General features: G+C 39.8%; 1 protein-coding gene across 3 annotated transcripts in view; it reads right to left on the bottom strand.

The window, feature by feature from the left end:
• Positions 1-15737, bottom strand: part of LOC137185585 (kinase suppressor of Ras 1-like) — a 64654-nt gene that overhangs the window by 13558 nt on the left and 35359 nt on the right. For all 3 annotated transcript variants that reach the window (XM_067593784.1, XM_067593786.1, XM_067593785.1), the window contains 4 exons: positions 5514-5661; positions 3435-3807; positions 1787-1950; positions 1612-1678 (listed from right to left, as the gene is read on the bottom strand). In XM_067593784.1, coding sequence (XP_067449885.1) covers positions 1612-1678; positions 1787-1950; positions 3435-3807; positions 5514-5661 — 752 coding nt within the window. The remainder of the gene's footprint in view (positions 1-1611; positions 1679-1786; positions 1951-3434; positions 3808-5513; positions 5662-15737) is intronic.

Raw genomic sequence — 15737 nt, 5'->3', positions numbered from 1 at the left:
TGCAAAGTGCAAATTAAAAGGCTTCATCTTCTTTGGAACATGATAGTAAATTTCCTGACTCATTAAATTTTGATATTGATACTGTGACACTGTGATAGGAACACAGGTCAGGAGAGGTCAGGAGCTGGTCTGAGGACAGTTAGTCCTCCAGGGACCATGAATACCCACACTAAATCAAACCATCAGTTTTCAGTAGGGATGTCTCATCATATATATGTATATATAAAGACCAATCATTTCCAAGTTTTCTGTTTCTTGGCATGTTACTGCCACCAACTGTCTATCAGTGGAATAGTGTGAAACCATTAACAGGAATGTGTATTGTGTTCCACTTGTGCTCGAGCATAAAACACAAATAAAACGGGGACCAATTCATAAAAGCATAGCTTCATAGTGCAACTAGAGATCAAATACTCCACAAGGTACCTGTAAGGAGGGAAATGTAAATATTGGATCAGGACGAGGTATCAGCAGATACTCACATCACGATGAAGTGTCAAAAAACATGATCAGGAAATACAGTTTTTGATGACAGTTTCATCAAAGGGTGGTGTGAGAGAAAAGCTCATGCAGTGCCCAGCATGGAAAAAGTTGAACATTAGATTCTTGATCTTTCCTGTGTACAAGTTGAAATTTTGGCCTGATGGTGGCACTTCAGAACTATCCATACTAAATATAATGGAAACATGTTGGACAGTAGTTGTTGAATATGTTGCTCTGGAACAAAATGTTGAACAGACATCAGCATCCTGCGGCTGGGGCAAATATAGTGGCTGTTGTTCGTATGACAAACATTGTCTAAAAGGATATTACACTAAAACTCTGTTTGATCTAGACTGAGCCATACAAGATAGGGAGAATGTAAAGTGAGTTTCTGAAGCCACAAAAGTGATCCAAATTATTTTCATACGGCAGCTATGTCAGTCATTCCAATGCTGAGCCAGATTGAGACTAAAACATTCACTATCTAGTGAGAAAAACAGCAAGTCAGACTGAGCACTCTGCATTGTTAAAATTCCTGGATTCTCAAAACATGACATTCCTCCCAGACTGACGCAGCCACTCCACAGTGATTTTTTAATCACAGTGTGAAGTTTGGACAGACTCACAGACTCACAGAGACTGTGACAGTCAGACTTTCACAGGGACTTGACAGGAAAGCACAGCAATGATAGTGGAATCTGAATCAGTCGCAAAACACTTTAAACCCCAAACAAGTATGTGGGGATGTCTGTAGAAATGCTACTTGTAGGACCAGCAAACAAACAGTGAGTTAGCCTCTGTATGTCTGTGAAAAGCATCAAAGGGTCACCCCACTGATTTTCCACTTTAAGGTCAGTGTACTGTCATGTTTCATGCTACATGTGCTGTGGAAACAGTTCTATAATGTCTGGAAGAGCTTTGGCAAGTCTGAGAAAATAACCCTGGTGATGTCATAGGGGTTGATGGTGGCTTGTGCCTTTCACACAGCCCACACTCACTAAGTAAAGCAACACATTAACCACAGTGTCCACAGCCTGACGCATGCTAACAGTCGCTTTTTCCTATTTAGCCTTTTAGTCCACCCATGCTGTGTGCTAGAGGAGGTCTATAGTGGTGACAGTAACTGACCTGTGAGTTACAGCCAGGCCAATGTCTCTCCTCATTGTCTGAGGTGAACTCCTGTGTACAGCCAGATCTGTGAAGAACATGAGAAAGTTGTCAGATACACAAAGAGAACATGTGGGATCACAGAATTTCAAAGTGAAGACAACTGGAGGGCTAATATCTTTAACTGGGGACTCACTGTCCAGCAGGGTGGGGGTGCCAGGCATCATGTATGGGGCAGAGGCAGGGACAGGGCCGGGGGTCCGGGCAGACAGCAGGGGTGACCGCAGGGTCGAGTCCTCAGGACCGTTCCCACAGCCATTGATCTGAATACTAGCCAATACTTTGTTCTTTTTAGATACCCTGCAGAGACAGAAAGTAACTTAAAACTAAGTCCTCAGATACAGAAGTCCACTGTGTCCTGAAACAGATACTATTTAGAGAACTACAGGTAAACCATGATGTAATAGTTCGGGATAGATATGGTTTTGATTCAGCTGAGCAACAGCAATTTCATGTTCATAGTGTAGTTTAAGTGAAGTAGTCTTTGTCTCTCATGTGTACATGTGTAAATACCTACTTACACAAGATGAAGTCATAGTCATGTTAATGGAGCTTAGAAACGGTATTGGACAGTGTGATTAACAATGTACAGTCTTATGTAGAGTTTCTCCTTAAACTGGGCAGACTGTTTTTATGTATCTTGTGTTAACTCACACTATACATTTTAATCTTCCTTTCTGCACAATCAGTACCTGTGGTTTTTATGCTCACACTGTACTGTAATCAATTGAGCGGCCACTTCATGGTGGTCACACTGAATGTAAGCATGGAATCCCCAGTTGGTTTTGTCCAGTGTCAATTTCAATAAAGTTTATTCAAAAAAACATGACTGCATTCTCAACAGTGTTGACAAAAAGAGAGAAAGGCAGCATTACTTTTTGCAATTCTACTGTGAACAGGAAGTAAGAAGAAAGAAATATGGAGCCACAGATGTCTGGAAGAAGCAGACAGTATAGTCTGTCTGTTCTGCTGTGAAGTCTGCAGTCTCAGTCAAGACTACAGGTTTAGCAGCAACAGCAGCCATGTGGGACAACAGACCATGGAAGTGCTTAAACTGCAGACATCTGACCTAAATTTCTGACCTGCCAGAAATCCAACTGATCATCCAACGGCCAGATTGTTGATCATTCAGGTCATTAATCAGACATCATGACCACAAACTGCACATCACACAACATCTAATCTGACAGAAATTTGGTCAGATTCTAAAATAAGTCAGGGGCGACCAATTCAGGGTTAAAATTGTGCTGAATCTGTACAGTGTCTTCCCTTTAGACTCATTAAAGGAATAGTTCAACATTTTGGGAAATACACTTACTCTTTATTTTCTCCTAGAATTAGATGAGAAAGTCAAAATTATTCTCATATCTGTGTGTGAAATACTGAGCTGGAGTCAGGATGTGGTTAGCCTAGCTTAGCATAAAGACTGGAAGCAGGGGGAAACAGCTAGCCTGGCTCTGTCCAAAGTTCAAACATACACCTACAAACACCTCTGTCAGAATATCTAAGCCTATACACAAATGTGCTGATGAGTTCATGTGTTCCACTCAATGCTGGGACAGAAAAAATTGTGAAACATGCTTCACTTTACCACTTGCAAATCATGCAAATGGGTAACAGTTTAACTCCCGTTTAGTTGTACTAACTGACCAAATTTCAGCGGAGGTTAAGTGTGATATTTACCAATTGAAAGGTGAGACAAAGCTTTTTGCAAACAGAGAGTAGACTTTGATCTACCATCTTTACCATAAAGACTTGACTGCAGTAATAACCCTAATACCCACTTTTGGGTAGCAGGCTCCTCAATGCGGTTGGCGAGCTGTGATTCATGACTCTTGCTCCGCGTCAGTGCAATGTTGGGGAGGAGCTGCAGCAGTTTGCGGGAAGCCAGTGGGGGGGTGTGGGAGGGCTTGGCAGTGCATGTCTTTGAGGCGCGGATGGCCGGGGGAGTGCTCAGCTCCAGGGAGAAGGCGTCCGACATTTCCTCAGCTGGTATGTAAGGTCTGTGGTCATCTGAACAAGGGACCACTGATATGGAGATGGAGCGGCCGTGGCTGGTAGGGTGCAAGGGGGTGAGGGGACTGATGGCGGCAAAGGTATCACTGTCAGTTTGGGACTCAGAGCTGCAGGAGCCTGTGTCAGGCCTCAGGTTACCTCCTACAGTCAAAGAGGAAAGCAAGGAGAGTACACACTGTCACACACAACCACAACATGAGTGCGAAGGTTTCATTTGAAATATAATCTATTTGATTACATTAAATGTGTCATTTTCATTTAAAATACATCTATTATAATCCAGTATGAATTATTATGCAGTTTACTGGTTATTTTCTTTACCAGTAACATGCAATAGATTTACCTTGATAACTTTATCTGTCATTTAACCTGATTACATTTGATCCGTTTTTAAATACTTTCAAAAGAAATGTTTTGAACCAGAGTGATGCACACTGTTGTATAGTGGATACAGTACACTATAGAGTCAGTGTACCAGTACAACATGAAATTAATACTGTATTCAAACTCAAACACAACACAATAGGAAAATGCACCATGCAAGCATGAAATAATAAATGTCTTTGACGTTAAGCATGGAAGTTCATTCTTCACATTGAACATACTATTTTGACAAAGCAATCCTAACTCAACGTCCACTTATTTTCCAGGGCTTTTAACAGTATCACATGGTCTTTATCAGTTTATTGTTATTCTATTCATGGAATTGGGATTGTTTTGTCAAACTTTTACTTAAATGCCAACAGATACATCTCTCTCAACTCTGCAAACCGTATCTGTTGATGAAGACTTGGAAATGGCTAGTAAGTGCACCTTGATTTGGGATTGTTTTAAAAGGCAATAAATGCAGGACCCTACTTTAGTAGTACAAATTCCCTAAAAAATTTTCACAATAACAGAACTACTGAAACCCAGCTGACAGACCGTGAACCTGGGGCTTTTGGGAGTCCTGGGGTGGGTTCCTGATCTGCTGGATGAATATGCCATTTTCGTACCACGATTATGTATTTTGCTAGCTTCATCTATCTGTTAAAGTTTACATCGAGCTTTACTCACCCAAACTTTTTGTGTGTATCCTTCAGGTTGAAGAAATGTGTTAAATTAATTTCTTCCTCATTGCAAAGCTGATTTTTAAAGAATTTTAAATCCTGCATTGTTTACATCCATGTTTACTAGCTTGCTGTTTTCTTCTTCCCTGCCTTTGTTAGTGCATTTCTGGTTTTCTTGGTACACTACAGCCACCTGTAGAACAGTGGAATAGTGTGACACCATTGGCAGGACTGTGTATCGCGTCACCCATGTGTGTTCCCGTATGTGAGACAATCAAAACGGAGCCCTCTCCACAGCACTATTAAAGGTCATAAACTCCACAGGGAACCTTTAAAGTCATGTCTTCTGTCATTCAGACACAGGTGCCCATTACATAAACATTACAGCTTTATTCAGACATGACGGAACAGAGAGCACCACAATGCTTGTGTGATTAGCACTTGGCACATTGGGACCTATTTAATTTCTATTTGCTGACGTGCTGTATGTAAAGTGTTTTTCTGGATATTCTTTCATTCAGTGCTGTTGATTACTATTGTAATTTTTGCTCCACAAAGGAAAAAAAAATCAGTTTACAAACTGATCAGATATGAGAAAATCTCCTCAACAACTTAACACGGGCTCATTCACAGTGTTTCATAGTTCATAAAGCAGATTTTATTTTCTTTGGGAACACAAAATAACAATTATGATACATTTATTACAGCTCTCTTAGAAGGTGTCATCTCTCTGCATATCAAATATTATTGTATTTGTTTTTATGAATGAAACTAATAACATCATGGTTTCTGGCTCACCTGTTTCAGTAGCACTCTTCAGACAGGAGAGGGCGGCAGTGAGGCGAGAACGATCCTCTGAGTTGGAGCCCAGGCGTCTCATCGTGTCCTGCAGCTCAGAGCTGGACATCTGCAGCAAACTGTCCACTGAGAGCTTCCCTGCTGCAGCCTGCAGGGGACAAGGAGGACATTTCTGTCACTGATCGCTTTGAGGACAGGACAAAACTGGAACAAGCTAAGCCTGTCTTCTTTTTTGGTACTTTTCTTCTTTGCCTATGACGATAAATGTCTTCTACACCGCACTCAAAGAGTCGCAAGAATCATGAAGACATAATCCAGTCACAGAGTACAGGTAGACTTTCATCAAGTCTGGTCATAATATTCGCTATGTGTGAGGTAGCCCCTAGTGGATGAACATGGGAACTGTCAGGTGGCTCCTATCATAACAACTCATTGCAGCTTCACAATATAGTTGGGTATACAAAAGGCTCCTTTAGTACTTGTAAATAGATCCACACACTTGTCCAAATCTACAGAGATCTACAGAGTAGATCTGGACAAGGCCACATAGACAAGGCCTATGTAGGTTTACAAGATGCTTAGCCCTTTGGTTAACTTTGCCCTTAGGTGTATAACGCCTGAATAAAAGAATTCATGCATTCATTCATTCACACCTCTTGACATCAACATCATGGGTGTCATGCACCATACAGGATGGATGCTGTAACCAAGATAATGCAGATCAGATGGTGATAATGACCTGTCCATCACAATTCACTCAAATCAATCCTACTGAACACTTTCAGGATGATGTTGGATGTAGCATCTGTAGAAAAGAGCACTGGCAGTTGAAGCAGCGTTGTCTGCAGGTCAGCTGCAGGACTAGAGCTGCAACAATTAGTCGATCAGCAGAAAATTAATCAGCTTTTAATATTCAATCAATTATTTGTCTTTGAGCCTTTTTTTTAAGACAAAAAGCAAGGATTATCTGATTCGAGCTTCTCAAATGTTAATATTTTCTGGTTTCTTTACTCCTCTATGACAGTAAAGTGAATATCTTTGGGTTGTGGACTGTTGGTTGGGAAAAAACAAGACATTTGAGGTTGCATCTTGGGCTTTAGGAAACAGTGATCAACATTTTTCATAATTTTCTGACATTTTATAAACTCAAGAACTAATTGATTACTTGAGAAAATAGACAGATTAATCGATAATGAAAATAATCGATAGTTGCACCCCTATGCAAGATACTTTTTTTTTTTTGGCATTTTGCCTCAGTTGATTAGTGACAGTATAGACATAGACAGGACACATCAAGAAAAAGAGGGGGTTATGATAGATGTCATCAGCTGGAATAGAACCAGGGATGTTAGGGTTTCCCAAAACATACTGAAAATATTGATAGTGAGACATCGGCTGGCTGTGTTCACAGTTCTACAGACAACAGTGTTATTCTATAAACTGACTTGCTGTGACTCTGTTCATGATGTATACAGTAGGTTACCATGTTCACATTCTATAAACAACACACTTTAAAGCAGCCATAAATGATTTTTGACCACTTGGGGGCAGCAGAACAAGCTGTACACGCAAGACTGACATCTTATCACTGTATAAGAATCACCTTTTAAGTCTGGTTTGGTCTCCATCAACTCCTGAGAAAAATATCTGTCTCTTTAGCTGTTAAATGTTCCATGATGTTCACTGGCTTAACAGCAGGACACTGCAGCTCTCTTTACTGAGTCACTGGTTGTAATTAGGGTCAAAGGTGCTCAGACATTATAATGAACTGTGGCTTGTATTTTACTCATCAGCAGGTATGGTGTACAGTTCCAGAGAAATTAGTTTGATATGATAGGTAGAAAGGAGTCTCACTTTGACTTATTAATAGAATTGAATTTGGCTGAGTCAGTGACCTACACCTCTCAAATGACATTCTCCTCACAGGTTTGGTCACACTATTGGTCAGCCCTGTTCCACATTATGCAGCAGTTATCATACAGTAACATGTCATGACATTTGCTTATTTAAACCTCGTTCTGTCCTGTTCATACAAATTACTGATCTAAATTCTCCTTAATGCCAGCTTTCTATCCCTGTTCCACTTAAGTGCCATACAGGAGCATGCACATTTATAACAAGAATCACTGAGTCTCAAGTGCCACAGTTGAAGATTCAGATCTATTGAGATGTCAGACTATTTCTTTGTAGGCAGCAGGACAAGTTTCAACAAAGCTCTTGCGAGTGGAGGAGGGAAGGCATTCTGTTAAAAGTTGGGTCATCTGACAGCTGGATTTTTGGAACATGGAACTGTCACCAAGCTGATTTACTTTTGATTCGGCAGGAATGAAAAAGAAAATCCCGGCTGTCACAGAGGAACAGCTGCCTCATGTGGAAGCAAAAGCAGAAATAAGAGGACTGAAGAGTCACAGTCAAGTTAAGAATTAGTCATTTAAAGGATGATGAAACAAACTCGCCTGTGGGTCTGTACTGTCAAATTAAAAACCAGTTCACATCCACTGTCAGTTTCCTCTGAACTGCGGTGAAATGCCAGACTGATTCCTGGAATCTATTGGCAAACTGTGAAAACAGGGTTTACTCTGTGCTGCTTCTATTTTACTGGAATGTGTTTTCTCAGCCCTTGGCGTGCATATGTGTGTGTGTGTCTGTGTATGTGTGTGTGTGTGTGTGTGTGTGTGTGTGTGTGTGTGTGTGTGTGTGTGTGTGTGTGTGTGTGTGTGTGTGTGTGTGAGTCTATGTGTTTAATGAGGTGGATGGAGGAGAGGGAGGGATTGGCTTAATCTCTTGGCAACTGGCTGTTTCCTGCATTGCGTCCATGGTAAGTGAAATGGACAGGCTGGGATAACAAAAGGCTCATTATTTGTGTGTGATGTATCTGACAGACAGTGCTGGGACTGAATTGTGGACTCTGGGTTTCTTCCAACTAATTTTGGATAGGTTTGATTTTTTCAAGTCTATCCTAATACAATACTCAGATGCGTTACAATGATGTTGATGTAGGTTTGTTGCCAGGACAACATTTGACCAACTCAGACCAGGACCATATTTATGCACTATTGAGGACACCAAGTGCATATTGTTGGTAATACTTTTGGGAGTTTGGTGGTTTAATGATGAAGAGGATATATTGTACAACCACACATATAGTACTCATGAGCAACCAATAGCCTTTAATGCACATATAGCATGTGAGCATTGTGGTTAAGTTAGACGGATTTGTAAAAATCTGAACTTATGCTTTAATACTTATTAGAGGCCATCATACATTCAAATGTGACCGTGAAACCACCATCTGTGATCAGACTCCAGCGTTCCCACCAATCAAGTCATGGTTGACTCTATGTGGTTCTCACACTTAAACTACATAGCTTAGCTTTAAGATCAATCTCACATCAGCTTGATATGACAAATTTCAAACTATATTACAATATGTAAAAACTACAGCCACAGGCTCTTTGTGAAGCATAACTGGAAAAGTGGACTTTAGGTACTTCTTGAAGACCACAGATCATGGGAGACCACGGATCCCAGGAACCATGACAGAGCTTTTCTTATGTTTCCTTTTGTGCTGCATGTGAGGAATGTACATTTTCATGCATCAAACCAGTTTCTAAATAAAGCATCATATTTATCAAGAAATTTAATTTTTTTTTTAAGTTTTGACTTGTTGTGTTGCCAGAACTGCTGCCACGTTTTTCCACTTTGAAGTTGGGATGGCAAAGGGATGGCAATGTCAGTCAGCTGGTTGGTCAGCTGATTTGACCAGACTAAAATATCTCAACAAATATTGGATGGACTGCTATGACATTTTGTGGTCCCCAGAAGATGAAGTCTACTGACTTTGGTGATCTCCTGTGCCACCATCAGGTTAAAAATTTAATTTGTCCAATACTTTGGTTTATGAATCTAAACCAAACTACCTGTGAAATTAAGCAACTAACTCCCATCAGCCTCAACTGTACTTTGTGTTAATGTGCTAAAAAGCAAATGTTAGCATGCTAACACACTGATCTAAGATGGTTAACAGTGAACATTATACCTGCTATACATCAACATGTTAGCATTTTCAGAAACCAGAAACTGCACCCTGAAACTGAAGCAGCTAAATGAAATTCAGCCATCATTCATTGTATTATTTACACCTGTGCTCTTCCTATTGTGAGATGTCAAAATATCTTCCATGAAAAAGGCCAACTGTGAGCATGTTAGCATGCGGATGTTAGCAATCAACTCAAAGCACCACTGTGCTGAAGTACAGCTTCACACAGCTGCTGACATGGCTGACTCTTATGCTGCAAAAAGATGTCTCTGTTCATTCCTCATATGTTCATGTTGTGTTCTTATCCTATTCAACAATAAATGAAACATTACTTTAAATGTCACAAAGTTACTTAATTGTCTTTTAATATATTTAAATCTCTTTTAGCTAAGTACGTCAAAATATCACAAAAGCTACATTTAAATACTGACCATCCAGCCGCAGGTCCTATCTGTGGTTGGATGGCTGTCCAATTTGTTTAGAAATGTCACACATACAAGATATGTAAATATATATATATATATATATATATATAAACACACCCCATACAGAGCTTTGGAGAGAAGCAGGACGGATATCCTTTGAGATAAAATACAAGCATACAAATCTTTACAAATCTTGCAGCCAAATCTAATGTATCATACTCTTATACATACTTTCTTCTCATCATGGCAGAGAAGCTTCCAAATCTGTCTCAATTCAGATGTATAAAAGTCAAGAAATGCATGTCCTTAGTGGACCTCAGAACCCTCAGAAGAGGAAATGATTTGTATATTTGTGGCTTATTTGAGGATTGTGAAGAGCCTAACACTGGGAATAACTAACTGCACAACAACTGGTGTGGTTGCACAAGCTGGTGAATCACCTTTCCAAATTCATGTGGAGTCACGGCAACGGTGTAGCCAGAGGGAATTCAAAGAAAAAGAGAGTTGTTATGAAGTGTGTTTTGCCATGATATGAACAGCATCCTCAATCTGCCGTGGTGCTAGTCCTTCTGTAGCTCTCTCCAAAGATTTTTCAGACAATTTCCCCAAAATGCTTCCAACATTTACCACACTTTCATAATCACTGCCACAAGTCATCTCCACATTCCAGGAATGAACAATTAGGTTTAATTTTCCAGGTAGCCTCACAGATGAACCAGATGAAATGGGTAAACTGGAAAACAGCAAATTTTAAGACCTGTTTGAGATGAACTCAGACTTGTCTGGATGAGAGCTGGTGGCTACAGCTGAGCACAAAGTTAACGCTGTCAACTTGGAAAGTTTCCAGCCTTATCAGAATGATTCAGGAAATATTTATCTGATCACAACTTACTGCTGATGTGTGAAAACCTGAAAATTAACCACTGGAAACCAGAGTCATATTCTTTGTATGACTAAACATATCTGACCTATGACCTGTCATATATCAGACCTGTTATATATTCTAATGACTGTTTATTATTAACTTATTGAAAACAATAACATGTGTTACCACAGTTATGCAGATGACACACAAATTTACATAACCATATCACCAGGGGACTATGGTCCAATACAAGCACTGAATAAGTGCATTGAACAAATCAACGATTGGATGTGCCAGAATTTTCTTCAATTAAACAAAGACAAAACTAAAGTAATTGTTTTTGGAGCCAAGGAAGATCAATTAAGAGTCAGCGCTCAGTTTAAATCAATAATGTCAAAAACCACAAACCACGCCAGGAATCTTGGTGTAGTCATGGACTCAGACCTGAATTTCAACAGCCACATTAAGACAATTACAAAGTCAGCCTACTATCATCTGAAGAATATATCAAGAATTAAAGGACTTATGTCTCAGCAGGATTTGGAAAAACCTGTCCATGCATTTATCTTCATTAGACTTGACTACTGTAATAGTATCTTCACAGGTCTCCCTAAAAAATCAATCAAGACAGCTGCAGCTGATTCAGAACGCTGCTGCTTGAGTCCTCACTAAGACCTAGAAAGTGGATCATATCACTCTAGTTCTCAGATCTTTGCACTGGCTTCCTGTCTGTCAAAGAATTGATTTTAAAATACTGCTGTTGGTTTATAAAGCACTGAATGGTTAAGGGCCAAGATACATTTCTGATCTGCTACTACATTATGAACCCAGCAATTAACACGTATAACCACAAACATCATTGAAAAGAAAATCATTTTAAATCTAACATTCCATTCCTAATCCACACTCAAATCAATAAACTAAACTCTAGACTAATAAATGCCTACATAAACACTGTGAATATATGCATTGTATAGGCTAGTAACCAAGATACACGGAGCATTGACGGGCCCGACACATCTGTTGCAGCATGGTGGCAGCAGAGTGGATCCATTATAAACAACTGAGGCTGCTACACTGACCACAAAAGTCGAACACACCCGGTGGGCATCTCACAGCTCATCTCTATTTTTGCGCGGCCGTCAACTCAGACCTGGAGCTGTGTTAACCATCATTCCCGGAGGAGCAGTTCGGCATGTGGTCAGTGCTGTTCAGTGGGTGGGAGACAGATGCCCTGTGTTACCAGCCGCAGGTGTACCTTGAACCTGCCCTGAAAACCTGCGGCGGGAAGATCCTCTTAAAAAGGATGTGTTTACAATTTTTCAAGTCTGTCTTAAAACAACAATCAGGAGCCCAAATGAACATTGGAATAGTTTTTTCGACATAATCATTCCCCCTTTTCATACTGGCCATTAGAAGATCCCTTTATGCACTTACAATGTAAATGTGAAACCTATTCTGTAAAATCTGAACTTATGTTTTACACATGAACTGTTCTTTTTTCATCAGGTGAGGTGAACTGGAACACATTTTCAGAAGAATATAGAAGGACCTATAGAACTCTGTATCTAATTTCCTGTTGCAGGAAAACTGCAAGGATTCTACTCTGTAAATGATCTTGCAGGATACTGCAGCATTGACTGTTTCTATGTGGCACTGTCTGAGTAACCTCTTCAACTCTCCACCGAAACAAGCTCCTGAGGAATAATTCCTGGGGAATAATCGGTTTTCTTTTCATATGCTGTATCTGTGACACTTTGTTTACAGGGCTCGTAGTTTCCTATCATTTCCAAGAAAAAAACTGACATGAACTGTAATAATTTCATTCATTCATGTAATTCAAAAAAGAAAAAAAAAATCAGTGAAGTGCTGCAACTAGCAAGACACATAATGTGACCTTTTGATACAACACAATATGTGGCATTTTCATACAGTGTGGACAAGTTTTGTGTGTCACAATGATAGATTGTGCTAGTAACAGAGATTTATCTTCTTTATAGATGAGAAAAGTACCCTGCAGTCCACAGAGGCGTACTCATCCAGATAATCATGACAGTTGGACATTAAAGCCAAATAACATTTTCAAATAATAAACTTGGTAGAGGAGCTCCATGCACACCGCTCTGCACAGTTTTGCCTTTCTCCTTTTGCACCTGCTGAGAAGACTTTAAGGTATGTAGACGCCTCAATTCACCAGTATTCTACATGGTGAAATGATGTACAGAAACTAACTAAATAAATAAATAATAATAATAAAAGTCCAGCTAGATTTACTGTCAATCATGAACTCATCACATCTCTTTTAAGCAGCTGGTGAGCTGGACACAAGAGGACGAAAATTACTGTTTTAAGCCTGTTTCCCCTTGTTTAATGATTTGATGAATAATTACCACCATTGCACATAGAGTAAAGGGCCAGTAGAAGACAAATAAGTTATTTTTAACTGTAAATCATGCAAATATATTCCAGTAGAGCCCCAGAATATAAATATAGAGCTGGAAATGTGCAGAATATGTCCCCCTTTAACAGAAAACAAAGAGTCTAAAATACAATGTTGTTAATGAATCATCTGAGCCAATGACTGCAGTTACATGGACAGACTCGTGTCTAAACCAGATTAAGACACAGGTGGACAATACTCATTTTCCTGACAACAAGCAAAAATGAGCAAAGCATCTTGTTGACAAAACCAGGTTAGGAAGAGAATGTTTTGTGTCAGATAGTTGCTTGTTTTAGCTAAACAGCTGTTTTACATTTCATGAAAAACTGGCGTTGTCCACCTTTGTGTCTTAATCTGATTAAGACTGGAGTACTGTGGTCCATGTAAACACAGTCATTGAGCTCTTACATTAGTGGAAAGCCAGGTGTTTCCCATCATACGCTGAGGTTTCATTGTGGGCAGAGAGCAACTGCAGCACCTGGCTCTGAAAACTGTAGCTGCCTTGAGCTTAGGGATGGCTTCTGATAGCTAGTTCCATTTTGGATCTGGTTCCCAGTAAGCAGAGTACCTGGATTCATTCAATTCAGATGCTAACAAATCCCTCATCAGACATTCTATCCCTCCTCACTATTAGTTGTTAGCAAAGAGCAATGGTTTAGGCTAACGTGGCTGTCGCTGGTTAATGTTTATTACATAATGGCTCAAGCGTGTATGTTCTCCGTGTATAGCCAAACACTGCTTGTGAATGAAGAGACACATCATTCTGTAACACCAATGACTGTACAACCACCACGTGGTCAGCTGATCACCTCTTGTCACTTTAAGAATCTCTCAGTTAAACTTTGATTCATATCAGATCAACATTTGAATCTGATCAGCTTGTGAATCAGCACTGTCAGTATTTGGAGTATTTTAGCCTTTTTACTTGCAAATTCAATTTAATTCAATTCAGTTTAATGACCTCACAGATAAACTGCTTGAATTGTTGAAAGGTAATCAATAATTTTTGATAAGTGTTTTTGATACTGGATTCAAATTTGATACAATGCTATCTAAGTGGAGCCCATCCCTACTTGAGCTTGTGAGCTTATTGTCTTCATGGTCGAATGAACCCAACAGAGAAACCCGAGAACCTGACTGAGCCCTGTTTCTCCTGCTCTCTGTGCATCTGTACAGTAGCCTTCACACAGCTTAAAGGACAGGTTCACAATATTTCAAGTGTGTCTTAAAACAACAGTCAGGAGTCTGAATGAACATTGAAACATGTTTTTCTTGCTGTAATCATTCCTCCTGTTGATACTGACCATTAGAAGATCTCTTCATGATGCACTTACAATGTAGGTGATGGGGGACAAAATCCACAGTCCTCCTTCTGTGCAAAAATGTATTTTAAAGTTTATCTGAAGCTAATATGAAGCTTCAGCGTCTAAATGAGTCAAATCAAGTAGATATCTTTCAACGTTACAGTCTTTTTAGTGCCAAAGTTCCTCTTTTTGTTACTATACTTCCACCGCAGCTCAACAGGGAAACACTGTCCGAGGAAACACAAAGAAGGAATTTGACGCTAAAAAGACTGTAAATGTGACAGATATCCACTTGATATGACTAACTCAGACTGCTGAAGACTCATATAAACTTCACATCAACTTTTAAATGACTGTGTGGACACACTGTGGATTTTGGCCTCCATCACTTACATTGAAAGCACATTTGAAGGGGATCTTTTAATAACCAGTATGAACAGGAGGAATGATTACAGTGAGTAAAACCTCTTTCACTGTTCATATGGACACCTGACTGTTGTTTTAAGACACACTTGAAAAACTGTGAACTTGTCCATTAATACACGCATTAATACAGATAACACCACCACACCCACACACAGTGTATTGATGGCATTTTCTTCATATGTACTCAGTTTAATATTCCAGGAACTGTGACTTCTTCAGTAACTTGTCCTCCCACTTTTATTGCTGTTTATTTTGCCAACTAAGTCTGTCCAACTCATGCGGGGACTCTCCAAATGAAGGGGGAGGGATTTATTTGTCATTTGAATCAACTCACATGGGAAGAATTTTCACACAGTAACACTCACAATGAAAAAGTGGAATAGTCCTTAGGAGTCTCGGCATTAATGGGTTATCTCTTTATCACCATTGAAACCTAAAAACAGTGTGGTGGGTAGTGTGTGTAGTTAGAGGGGGATTACACCCATTACTTGCCCTCAAACAGGAGTTCTGGGTACACTACAGTATTTAACTGCTACAAAGTCTAAATGAGCTTCAACTGAAAAAATCTGATATTCCTCAAGGTCCAGTAGAATGGGAGTGGACTGCATATTTCCCAGCTGTACATAAACACAAGAGACACACACCAAACAAACACCAGCTAAGCACATTCAGCAGGTGGTAATGTGTGTGTGTGTGTGTGTGTGTGTGTGTGTGTGTGTGTGTGT

Source organism: Thunnus thynnus, chromosome 7 (genome assembly GCF_963924715.1).
Source record: "Thunnus thynnus chromosome 7, fThuThy2.1, whole genome shotgun sequence".
Taxonomy (NCBI): domain Eukaryota; kingdom Metazoa; phylum Chordata; class Actinopteri; order Scombriformes; family Scombridae; genus Thunnus; species Thunnus thynnus.
Note: the sequence above shows the minus strand (reverse complement) of the source record. Positions and strands in the feature narration are given on the sequence as shown.